A 12653-nucleotide genomic window follows, 5' to 3' on the forward strand; every position below is an offset into this window, starting at 1 on the left:
CTGACACCATAGATACTTTACGTACATACTAAGGGGGTGTTGCTATCCCCCGGGCGTGGAGGGAGGGTCACGTTATACAGTTGACGTATACTTCAAAATAATTAATCATCCGGTAACGCTAACTGCAACACCTCCAACGCTACCCATAACACTAAACATATATATCTCGGAGCGCTATATATAGGTATTGTGATCCACAAAAATTAATCTAGCTATGGTGTGGGGACAGATATCATGATGCAAAAAACCCTAACCCTATCCCTAACCCTAACCCTAATCCTAACCCTGACCCTAACCCTAATCCTTACACTAGTGCTGCCACGTTGCGGTTACCTCCCTCCACGCCCGGGGGATAGCATTACCCCATACTAAGGTACTAGCACTGATCTCTATAATTATATGATTATATTATAGAGATCAGTGGTGTGTTGTCGTTGAAAATGTATTACGTCATTACACTTTGCAGCATATTAGAATATCTGCAAAATTAGGGCGGTTTTGCCCCATCGTCTGTCTTCTCACAGTAATTTGGAGAATAACTCAGATATTTTTTAGCCGAATAAAATACAAACCTAATAACTGTCAGTAGACCCTAAAATAAATAATCATAACGTAAAACATCATATGTAACTATCCTTGCAGCACTCTCTTCCGCGCGCACCCCGCTCATGCAGGTTAACTGAGGCTGAGAGGGTCTATGTCCCCCAGGGTATTGCCGGAACGTACCCTGGGTACGGTCCGATATACCGGAACGTACCCTGGTACTATGTAATATGCCGGACCGTACCTCGCCTACTCCACTAACGAGTCTAGGGAGTCGCCTACGCCTACTCCCTATCCCTAACCCTATCAAATAGTTACCAGGGTACGTTCCGGCAGTACCCTGGGGGACATAGACCCTATTAGCTTAGCTGAGAGCTGCTCCCATCTCTCTCTCGTCATTACTCAGCTGAGATACGAGACACTACACACGCCGCCGTATCCTGGGTATTTGATCAGATGGTGCGAACACAGTCTTCTCTAATCACGCGCACTCAAATAAGCAAGTAAAGTGTTTGCGAAGTTGTTTTATCAGTCGACAGTCTTCATATCAGCCAGTACCCATAGATTGGCGCGTTGTGCATGTTTGGTGATCGTGTTATATCAGTTATACTTTACCGTACACAACACAACACAAGTTCAACGTGCAGATCTTCAAATGTGTACCTGCGTCATACAGACGTACATTCTAGTACGTGTACGCGGTGCTTGTTCCCAGACGCCTGTGGTTACGTACATGGGGGCTGTGGGTTTGTATATACCACTCAGTCGTGGTTGTATATCGCTCCGTCGTGGGTGCGTTTAACCGTTGATATGACGCTGTCAACGCGGCTACACAGGCGCCCGCTCCTGCTGCTCGCTTGTTTTGCGATCTTCGCCGTCGTTGTCGCCAGCATCGGCTTCGGCCACCAGACGGCGCGCATCTTTGGTCACAATTCGCTGCTGAGGTTAGGGCGAGCGGGGAGTTCCAGACTCGTCTTGCACAGCAGCGGTCAACGCGACGTGGTTTCCGCTATGACAGCGCCCTCTGTGGCTAGTAACCGAAAGCAGGAAGCCAGCACACGCAAGCAGGGGAAAACCGAGACAGGGGGAGCCACGGTGCGGGAACAGACGCCGTGCAGCGGATATCCGGTGAAGTTTTTCGTCAACGACGACGTGCACACGTACCGGCCGTGCGAGCTGAGCTGCAGTAACGCCACCTATCTTCTCCTGCTCGGCTTCTCCGCCGCCAACGACACGTCGGCTCGCGCCGTCGTCAGAGACACCTGGGGGTCGGCGGCGCGCACGCGCGACGACGTCGCCATGGCGTTCATTGTCGGCGACCCACAAGACGACAACGTCGCGTCGCTGCTGGACGACGAGGCGCGCGTTCACGGCGACGTCATACGCGCCGACTTCACCGACACCTACGGGAACTTGACGCGCAAGTCTCTCGCGGCGCTGCACGCCGCCAGCGCCCTCTGCCGGCCGGCGCGCTACGTCATGAAGGTCGACAGCGACGTGTTCGTCAACGTCCCCGGCCTGCTGCGCCACCTGGCGGCGAGCGACGGCGCGCGTCTGCTGCTCGGGTCCGTGCACGAGGGCGGGCGGCCCGTGCGCACGCGCGGCCACCGCTGGTACGTCGCGCGGGAGGCCTACGCGCCGCCGACGTACCCGCCGTACGTGCACGGACCCGGGTACGTGATGAGCGCTGACCTGCCGCCGCTGCTGTACGCTGCCTCGCGCTCGCTACCAATATTCAACATGGAGGACATCTACGTTACAGGCATGCTGGCAGCGCGTGTCGGCGTGCGGGTGACGCACACGCCGCGCTTCTACGAGCAGCGACGCTGGGCACTGCGCTACGTCGGCAACCCGGCGTCGGCGCTCTACCTGCACAGCCTGTCGGCGGACGAGATACGGCGCGCGTGGCGCAACCTGGTGTCGAGGACGTGAACGAGCAAATTGCTTCGTGAGGAGTGGAGAGGGTATAGGGTGGTATATCGATATATAGACGATTGTTCGATGTTTGAACCTCGCTGCAATCAAAGTTGTGCATGTGGACAGTTACAGCAGCAGTCAGCGTTGGTAACCGCTTACTCTAGTGTGCGCGCACGCGCGTGTACGCATGTGTGAGTTTTACAAAAGAATGTAGATGAATTGGAAATCAATGTTGTAGTAAAAAAAACTACAATTAATTAATCTAACAGAATTTATACTCGTGGCTTACATATTTTTAGTTGGTAAGGCAGTAACTGCAGCCAGCCCTGTGTGTACGCGCGCGCGTGCGTGCATGTGCACGTGTGCGTATGTACGGCCTGTAACCTTTGAATGATAATTTCTCGATATAGGTAATAAATAATACAACTGTTTACCGATGTATTAATCATATGCCATCTACCTCTATATGTTGTCTCAGATTGGGACTTTATACTCACATAATAGATGATGATAATGATAAGACACATAACAAGGCCAAGCTACTGCAGCAACGCCCACACACAGCGCGTGGTCTAGTGAAGAAGATCAACACAACGAAAGCAAGACGAACGTGTGGTTCGGATAAGTTTATTTAGTATGCAATAATATTAGTCATCCATCATTAGCACGACGTGCAATGAATTCGGCAGAAAAATCAATACACGGGTTCCAAGTACGGGGGCAGGAGTAACTCATACATTCTTTAAACATACTATTAACATCATTATTGCGTATTACATAGGTATATATGTGTATATAATACGAGCATATATACACATATATAATAATAATACACATGCATGTACGTATATTCTAGGCATAGTACGATTTCATAATTTTTTCATGCGATAGACTAACCCCTTAATAATGTAACGAGAGGAATAAAACTACTCTTATAATGAACACCATCATCATCATCATCAACAACATCAGCATCAACATCAGCATCACCAATATCATCATCATCATCATCATAAACATCGGCATCAGCGTTAACCACTCATAATTCATCGTTCTACCATAATTCATCTAAGATCCCTCATTCACGACTGCTTACCCAGGAGGCGCTGACGATGCAACTCAACCTGCGGTAGCGTCGACCATATTGCCAACTCAGTGGACGTTTGACCACAAAAGTAGCCATCCCACCCCTCACCCCTCTCACTAGGAGACGTTTCCCTGCATAACGATCACACACCGACACAGAGATCAGTATCATAACGCAGACGAATTCCTTTCTCTCCTCCATGTTCTCGCAGGAATGATCTCGGCGACGGACTGCCACTGGATGGCGCCACAACATCGACGTGCCACCAGGTGGCGCCACAATTCCGACGCACCTCTGGAATGTAGTGCCCTCTTGCGGCTGTCACTTCAAACACTTGTCTATAAGATCATTCTCTTCATGCCGCCGCTTCTTCCCCTCCCAGTAATAGAATCTCCCATAAACTCATCACTATCATAATACACGCGAAAACAAAATATAAATCTTATATATCACTGCTTAATTGCTATATACAACACATCTCGTATAATATATATCTGTATATATCTATATATATATATATTCAATCACGTAACTAAAAGTCCCCCCCCCTCTAATCGATAGCTTATCAGACGCACGGCAATAAGTACGAATCAAAGCAAAATCTCCTTTTGCATATGAGCCAGCAGGAGTCCGTCTAGTAACTAACCTTCCTAATATCAAATACAATATATACATACCAATAGGCTGATCATCTCTGAGCCTGCAAATAGAGCAAGTGCTTTCCCCAACTAGAGGAACTTGTAGCAGAAGCTGGAAGCACACGCTGCTGGCTGCACACACCCTACTGCCTCACTCACGTGCCAGCCCGCGCATGCGTTCACGCAACCCGAATCAAGTATCAAACCACACAGATGGCATATTGGCAAACACACAACACTCATTATATCTATTTATATATATATATATATATATCTATATATCTATATATATATAATATATATCATCAGTTAGCATGATCAGTTCAGGTTTCATCTTTTTGTGCAGGAACACTAAAACCACTCCTCGTCAACATCTCTGTACATTCCCCACTTGTTTTCCCCCGAGCGCGTCGCCACGGCAACGGCTCGCGATACCGGCACCGCGCAGTCGAATTACAATGATCGTAGTATAAAAATTAAAACCTAAGCGCTTTAAATAGAGCAAAATATACATATAAAATATTCACTAGATATACAAGCGATAGAAACGAAACAATAACTGCGGCGCTACACCTCCGATTCCATCCACAAACGAACGCTCCCTGCGACCGCGTCATCACGCCACCTGCACGAGCGCCATCTATAGCTGCAGCCACCAACGCTAACACCAGCTTCCTTCCCTCGCCGCCCAGCGCACGATGACGGACTCGAAAATAAAGACGCGCGCTTGTTTTTCTCGAACCGCGTTAACAATCCGGGGGGGACGGAACGGCGATCCGACGTTTTTCCCGCAGCGCTGCGTTTGGACCCAGCTAATGAGATCGGGCGAGGGCGACCATTCTATGCAGGTCGCATCTTCGTCACGGTCGACGCTCCTACGCGCTAAACTACTCGCTGGGCTCCGACACGCCCGCGATCAGGGGCGGGAGCTGATATCCGCAACCACGGCCGCACCGCCGCACGCCTCGTCGCCGCGGACAACGTGACTCGACAGAAGAGTCGCGACCTCCACAGCAAACAGTTTTCTCGCGACTCAGAACTCCGCGCTGTGTCCGCTGGTGACCCCGCGCCATGAGTCTGCGCCCCACTAGGGCCACGTGCTTGATGGCGTCGTCGACGACAGAGCATCGATGTCCGAACAGACCCGGTAGAAGTGCAGGTTGTACTGCAGGAAGGCAGAGCCGACCTCGCTCCTGAAGGCATCCGAGCACAGCTGCAGTAAAAACAAACGTGGCGATAAGCGTCGCTGACCGAAAATTCACACAAAGCGTCTCGATTTCCGACTCGGCCGCGAGCTTCATTCACGCGCTCGTCCCAATGGTTTTGCGAATCGGCTCGAATTTCCGAGTATAAAAAAGGGATGCGCAAGTGCCCTAAGCATTGTTTTGTCAAACTGCAAACAGCGCATAGTGTTACGACGCAGGCTATGCTTATCTTTCAGTAGTTTCACTCCTTTAGCAGAGAGATTCCCGGCGCAAACTTTCATTCCATAGAGTTGACTTCCTCATGAACTGTTACTTCATGGCGTTTAAATTTTCTTCGAGTTTTTTTCACAGCTTTCTCTCTTACTCTATTCGAGTTTCATCCATAAATGTTCTACAATTTGTTGTAGATGTCGTGCACATATATTGTATGTATATGTGTATACACAACACGTGCTTCTACTTATCATTGGCAAACATCCCGACACTGACCAACACGCGAAATCACATTTAAACACGATAACGAGGTGTAAATTCATTTGCTGCTGTTACTACGCCGCCGCTGCCGCCGACTACGGTGGCGCCACCTGACGTACCTGGGCGGCCGGTGTGTTCCTGGCGGCGACGCGGAACGTGTAGACGCTGCGCGTGTACTGTGGCGCCGCCACCAGCCACTTGTGCTGCGTCACGTCGGCGCCCGAGTTCAAGATGGCGTTCGTCTGCATGCTCGCGTGCACGCCCGTATCCGCGCAGCTGGCGCCCTCTGTCATCGAGAGCTCAGTGCAGAGCAGGACGTCGAATCCTGTCGTGACGCTGTAAACAACACTCACTCATTAGTTATTTCTCGTGTAAACATTGGACTCATTAGATATTAGTCACGTAATCAACAGACTCACCAGACATACCTCCTGTAAACGATGGGCTTAGATATGAGTTATACAAAAAACAAGGGTCTCAGACATCATGGTTAGTAAACTGTGCCAAGGATGCTAAAACAAATTCATAGTAGCTCCACCAAAAAAATACAACAACAACAATAAAACAACAACAACAACAAAACAACAACAACAACAACAACAGCACCACTAGCAACAAGAACAACAATAATAATGACAATAACAACAGAAACAACAACAACAACAACAACAACAACAACAACAAACAAAAGTAACAACAACATGAACAACAACGACAACAACCACCGTCGTACGTGGACAGCCCCCCGTAATGTCCCACTTCCCACCTTCTACTGACAACTACTTCAACTGACCGCCTCTTGCGGCCTCAGCAGCATAAGATATACTCTACTCACTTGATGCTGAGGAAGATATCGATGGGGGGCATGAAGCCACTGATCGGGATGTAGTAGCTGTAGTTTCCGTAGGGGCCGCACTCGTTGTTCAGACAGTATGAGCCGTCAACGATGAAGTAGTCCAAGATCTCGATAGTCACCGCTGCGGACGCCATGTTGGATTCTGAAAACAATTGTGACATCATTAGCTTATTATTCCACGACTATAATATATATATATATATATCCATACTCCGAAGCTTTTACATGCATGCAACCCATTCTGGGAGACTAAGCATGGTATATCACTAGCGATGGTAAAAATCACTGAGAGTGATGTCGAACTAAATACAACGCCATTTCAAGAAGTCGCGAACACAAATTCAAATCAATTAATTGAGCTAATTTAATAAATTAATCAACTAATTAATCGAGGCGGAACAAGGTGTGCACAAAAACGTACCTGCACTTCTCTTCTTGCGCAGCTCCACAAACTTCTTGTACTTCTTCCGTCTGTACTTCTTCCACGAGGCACTCGTTGTCCCGACGACGACGGGCTCCTCTGCCTCCTGTTACCACGGAAACAACAATGAGTGAGATGACACTCGCACCACCTGCGACAATTGCGGGGCTCTCAGGGGCGCCACCTGCTGGCAGCGTGGCGTGCGTTGACGTCGATCTACAGCGACCTACCTGAGGCTGTGCTGTAGGCATCTGCGGCCCGGTCGGAAGCTGCGCGCCCTGAGTGGCGCCACCTGGCAGGGACTGCGGCTCATCGTTGCTCGACATCTGCAGGGCGGTCGCACCGGCGCCCTCTATCTTCTGAGGCCTTGGTTCAAATGGCAGGTTGTCCTGCAGCTTGTTGCTGGGCTGATGGTGTGTGATGATGACACCACCTTCACCTGTAGCAACAATCCAAAGCTGATGACACTGATTACAGGTAGATCTACCTCTCCACCTGTAGGCTGTAGCAATACACAATACTAGCCCTACACAGTAACACTGATTACAGGTAGATATACCACCCCACCTGTGGCAATATGCAACACAACCCCTACACAGTAACACTGATTACAGGTAGATCCTATGACCCCCCCCCCATTTACTATTGCTCACTTGTAGCAATATATACTATTCTCATCATCATAAAGAGCAGTTATACCCCATGCATGCACACAAGATATCCAGATCGCATTGTAGTCTACAACCATACAGATAAATCTAAGCCAGAATCCCCGAGTTAAATAGGAGCCTGCTACTAAACACTGAGAGTGACACCAAGAAGACGTTGTCTACATTACCCCCATGCATTACACTGACCCAACAGTCTGAACCCGTTGAGAGGCGGAAGTCTAACAAACACACAGAGACCGCGATGAGGATGGAAGGGATCACAGAAGCTTGGGAAAGATTTCATAGACAGAAGAAGGTGAAACCACATCGACGTATATGCTATGTGCACCTGTGAAAACAAGCAGGCTCTTCCTCTCTGATGAAATCTTTAGTCTCGTGCAAAGCAGCATGAAATAGTGTCGTGTTTACTAAATCAATTATCACTTATTATGAGAGAATGACCAAAGGTAAGTCGATCATGAGCAGCAAGGCTGCAATGCCTATGCTCGCCATTCCATGATACATTTGGTTATTCAATTTTTCATTAAGTTATTCTAAGATATATTCGGACTTCCTCTGATATATCAGATAATCCTGATGGATATATTAACGCAATACGTAACGTACAATAACACTTACACGTGAGTTAAACAAACCTTCACTGATATTAACTACTATAACGCAATTAAAGCTCAGCGAAATAGTGTTTGCATGCTAAAATAATCACGTAAACTCTCGATAATGGTGCAGAAAACCCCGATGCTGTCGTTACAGTAACCGCAGTGTTTCATTTTCACACAAACCATGACCAGACGTGTTTCTTACCCAGGTTACCGATCACTATACAGGCAGCATGGAAAAGACAAGTGATTAAGGTAGCGGGTCGTATCAAACAACACATCACAGATTTAGACCGTATGATCAAGTATTTGTTCACAGAGAGCTGATATATAATTAATGAGCGCCTGACAATTGACAGCCTTTATATTGAGGCAACATTTGACATAAAATATAGCAAATGAAATATAACATTTAAAATATTGACGCAATATCAACGAAATAAAAGTGACCAGCAGGAAATCCCACGTATTTCAATAAGGTCCCACTAGAGAATTTACCCCGACGACTACTTTGATTAAAGAAAGATGTCCTCTTGACGAAAGATGCTAATGTGTTACCTTGACGGTTTGGTACGTGTGCATGTTGATGTACACGCTCCTCGCTTAAATACATCAACGCATTCCCATAATGATTAAACACACAAAGACATCGTGATTACATACATCATCATTTCATCGCTACGATTATCGACGCCAACAAAGACAACTCGATTTGATATGTCAATGCATCACCCAAACTGCAGATAACTTGCGTGGGGAGTTCTCCCAAATGTAACACATTCACGGGCTCTCTACCTAGATAGCCACATACGTTATGATGCCACTCGAATGGCGCTCACACTCACGAATAGTTTCATGCTCGCATTTCGACCCACCGCGCACGACCAAGTGAGTTACACTCCCCTACAGCACATAAACCCTTTTTCATATCACACCAACTCACAGATAAACCACACCATGTGACTCGGAGGAAAGGAATGGGCCATAAACCCTTTTTCATATCACACCAACTCACAGGTGAACTGCGTCTCATGGGACGCAGAGGGAAGTAAAGGAGAGGGAGAGAGGTAGAGAGGTAGAGAAGCATAGGTACTGACCTGCAGACATCTCGGGGTTGTAGCCGATGCCAGAGTGAGGCGGCGATATCTCCGGCGGCTGCAGCACCTTAGACGGGTTGATGAAGCGTCCCGTCGGACTGACGCTCTCCTTGCTCATCATGGTGCCCGTGGGCCGCGGCCGTGACCCGAGGTCATCCGTCCACTGGTGCTTCTTGCCGCCACCGCTCGGCTCTGCGGAGAAAGCGAGCGTTCGCTTGTTGTCACGATGGCGTCGGTAATGACGCTTGTAATGTTTAGTATGCGTAGCACGAGAAGGCGTAATACATTAGGTAAACACATTATCTTTATTCACGCACGGCGGGCAGAACCCCGCGCCGACCTTTTACCGCCAGACACCGACGTATCCATACGCGTAAGAAAACAGCGCAACATATGATATATGACAACGCTTAGCGTTTGATTGACATGACAGTGCGTACTATATAGTCTGGTCAGAGTAATTCGTGCGTCGGTAATGCGTGACAAGCACAGAGAACGATGTAAGGCATTGATCCCGACACAGTTCTAGGCATTTACTACACCTTCTATCCCCTGATAGCTTAGTCTACTCTAGCTGACTAATTGTCTTATAGAAGTTTATATTTATTATGATTTATTATTATTATGATTTATTAGTTATTATATTATTATTATAAGGAATTATTTTTATTTATCTGTGTTATTTTACACACTGTAATATTTGCTTATGTTATGTACTTACTTTTGCAATCGGGTACGGTTTATCGATTATGAGAATACAGAGCCGTTTAAACCATTAAGACAATATCGTCGCTGCATGAGTACGGGAGCGCGTGGCAGTCAGCAGTGAGAGGCAGGCAGGGACAGACAGACGGAATGGAAAGCTTACCGGTCGGCGGTTCCTTCGTGATGGAATTCTCCTGCGGCCTGCTGTACGGGTCTCCAAGCGGAGGAGTGTCCTGCGTCTGGTTGTCTGCAAAGATGGCCGCCGTTCAATAAACCAATCACGACTTAGCAGAAAACTAAACGGCAATGGCCACCAGCGCAAACGCGGTGACCCAGCAGAACATGGCGACCAAATTATTAGCATCGACTAAGTACACAAGTGCAAACACCGCCATCATTCATGGCCCGGAAACGCCCCCAATGAACACGACAGAAAGGAATGCACGGAACACATGCAACACATGAAAGGAACGGAACATATGGAACAAATAGAACTCATGGAACACGCGGAATGAACGGAACAAATGGAACAAATAGAACTCATGGAATGTAGAGAACACACAGAATGCAAGGAACATGCAGAACGGACGAAACACATGGAACACGCAGAACGGCCGGAACACATGGAACACGCAGAACGGACAGAACACATGGAACACGCAGCATTCGTCGTGTAGATACTCACGCTCTGACTCGATGCGTAGGGGCTTCAGCAGGGGTGAGTGCGGCTGCGTGGGCTGACAGCACTTGCTCACGTGGCACGCGTGCACCGAGTGCATGCACGGCTGCGGCCCGAGAGCCAGCGGCGAATGTCCGGCAATCGGCGTCAACAACGACACGGCTGCAACAGACACATGAACAATGTACGGTCAAGTACGGTGGCGTACAATCCTGCGGAACGTCGCTGACCACAGTAATGCCCTCACTACCGCTCAAGGGGTCGTTGTCGTAACAGGTACTACAGATATGTACGCCCTATACCTCCACCAATACCATTATGCTTGGCATGTGATGCATGTACCACCATCTGTTGTCACCTAGGAAAATATAATGGGATCGTGTTAAATTAGTAAATGTGCTTAGAGGTCCGCATTTTCACAGACCATTTTAATAATTTTATTGTAATAATTAAAAATTAACAAAATTCTAATTTGAATGAATAAAAGGAAAAAGGCATTATGTAACAGGTCTGTATTTGTCCAGAAATTCATGCACAATGAACTAACCACGAGGTTTTTCTTACCCGCGGCGAGCGCGGTGATTCGAGAGGAGAGCGCAGTTGCGAGAGCTGTGTACACGAGGATGAAACTATACAAGTACAAGTACACGAGTCGTTTGGTAAAGTCGCCGGCCTGTCGGAGGACGAGCTCGAAGACGCAGGTAATGCGTCACATGATCTCTCGCAACCAATCACAAATGCATCGCTGGCTACGAGATGTTGCGATGCAATGTAAAAAAAAAACGTACAAACTGGTCTTGCCTGACCAACCTAGCAGTCTTAATGCTACTCCTAACATTATTTCGTAGACCATGATATTTATGTTTATATTATATATGTTTATATATGATGTTTATACACCATGCGTACAAGAAACCTGTAACTTGACCACGTTTCTGTCAGTAGTCTATGAGAAATTAATGTTGCGAGTTAGAGGTGTTTATGTGTGTGCGTGTGTGGGTGCGTGTGTGTGTGTGTGTGTTTATGTGTGCGTGCGTGCGTGCGTGTGTTCGTGTGTGTGTGTGTGTGTAGGCGTACTCGCCCCGGCACGCGTGACTTGTTCGTTGTTGGTGATATCAGCGAGCGTTGGTGTTTACCTATACGTGTGTGTGCAGGCGTGCTCGCCCAAGAGATGCGCGACGTGCTGCCGGACGCGGTCAAGGAGACGGAGGACCTGGAGCTAGCCGACGGTCATCGAGTAGACAAGTTCCTCGTCGTTAACAAGGTTCGTGCGTGCGTGCGGAGCTCCGTCGCGGCGGCTGCGAGCGAGGCTTCATACCTGCGTCTGTCTGTACTCTGGACAGATCAGGAGGAGTGCACACAGAGCCCCCTGTTCAGCACACGACTTGTTCAGGCCCTGCTTCTCTCTCCTCCTCCGTGCTCTCTCTCGTGCTCTTTTTCTCTATTTCTATGTCTCTCTCTTGCTCTCTCTGACCTCGTGTCCTCTCCTCCTCCCTCTCTCCGCATTTGTCTATCTCTGTCTCTCTCTTCGTTCTCTCATGTCTCTCTCTTCTTTTCTCTGTCTCTCTTCTTCTATCCCTCTCTGTCTCTCTCTCCCTTCTCTAGCCTGCTCTCCCTCCCCATCGCTCGCTCTCTTTGTCTTGCTCTCATGCTTGGTCATTCTCTCTTTTACTCTCTGTCTATATATATATACATATACGCATATATATATATATATATATATATATAATGTGTGCGCACAATTGGTAAACAAAAGCAAAT

The 12653-nt window shown here is 47.9% G+C and overlaps 2 protein-coding genes across 2 annotated transcripts; one reads left to right on the forward strand and one right to left on the reverse strand.

The window, feature by feature from the left end:
* Window positions 1–3071: 3071 nt before the first annotated feature.
* LOC106805080 lies at window positions 3072–11240 on the reverse strand. The gene is made up of 9 exons (XM_014806559.1): window positions 11195–11240; window positions 10899–11054; window positions 10377–10460; window positions 9509–9700; window positions 7372–7580; window positions 7142–7247; window positions 6700–6862; window positions 5984–6200; window positions 3072–5398 (listed from the first exon to the last, which is right to left on the reverse strand). Exons 1-9 carry the CDS (start codon window positions 11238–11240, stop codon window positions 5273–5275), a joined length of 1299 nt encoding a protein of 432 aa, XP_014662045.1. The 3' UTR covers window positions 3072–5272.
* Window positions 11241–11478: 238 nt separating this feature from the next.
* Window positions 11479–12156, forward strand: LOC106805085 (myelin regulatory factor-like protein; the record flags this gene model as incomplete). Its single annotated transcript, XM_014806563.1, is given in 2 exon segments — window positions 11479–11593; window positions 12047–12156. A coding segment is annotated over 1 exon segment (93 nt), but the record flags the coding sequence as incomplete, so codon positions are not given.
* Between the last annotated feature and the right edge of the window lie 497 nt (window positions 12157–12653).

This window comes from Priapulus caudatus, unplaced genomic scaffold, assembly GCF_000485595.1.
Source record: "Priapulus caudatus unplaced genomic scaffold, Priapulus_caudatus-5.0.1 Scaffold99, whole genome shotgun sequence".
NCBI classification, from domain to species: Eukaryota; Metazoa; Priapulida; class Priapulimorpha; order Priapulimorphida; family Priapulidae; genus Priapulus; species Priapulus caudatus.

Bases quoted from the DNA above. Each gene is read 5' to 3' on its own strand.
- LOC106805080 (XM_014806559.1), bottom strand. From the start codon at position 11,240: ATGGTGGTACATGCATCACATGCCAAGCATAATGGTATTGGTGGAG. The intron at 6,863-7,141 runs GTACGTTTTTGT...AATTGTTTTCAG, and splicing joins GCGCAAGAAGAGAAGTGCAG to AATCCAACATGGCGTCCGCA. The intron at 6,201-6,699 runs GTGAGTAGAGTA...TGTTGTTTACAG, and splicing joins GATATCTTCCTCAGCATCAA to CGTCACGACAGGATTCGACG.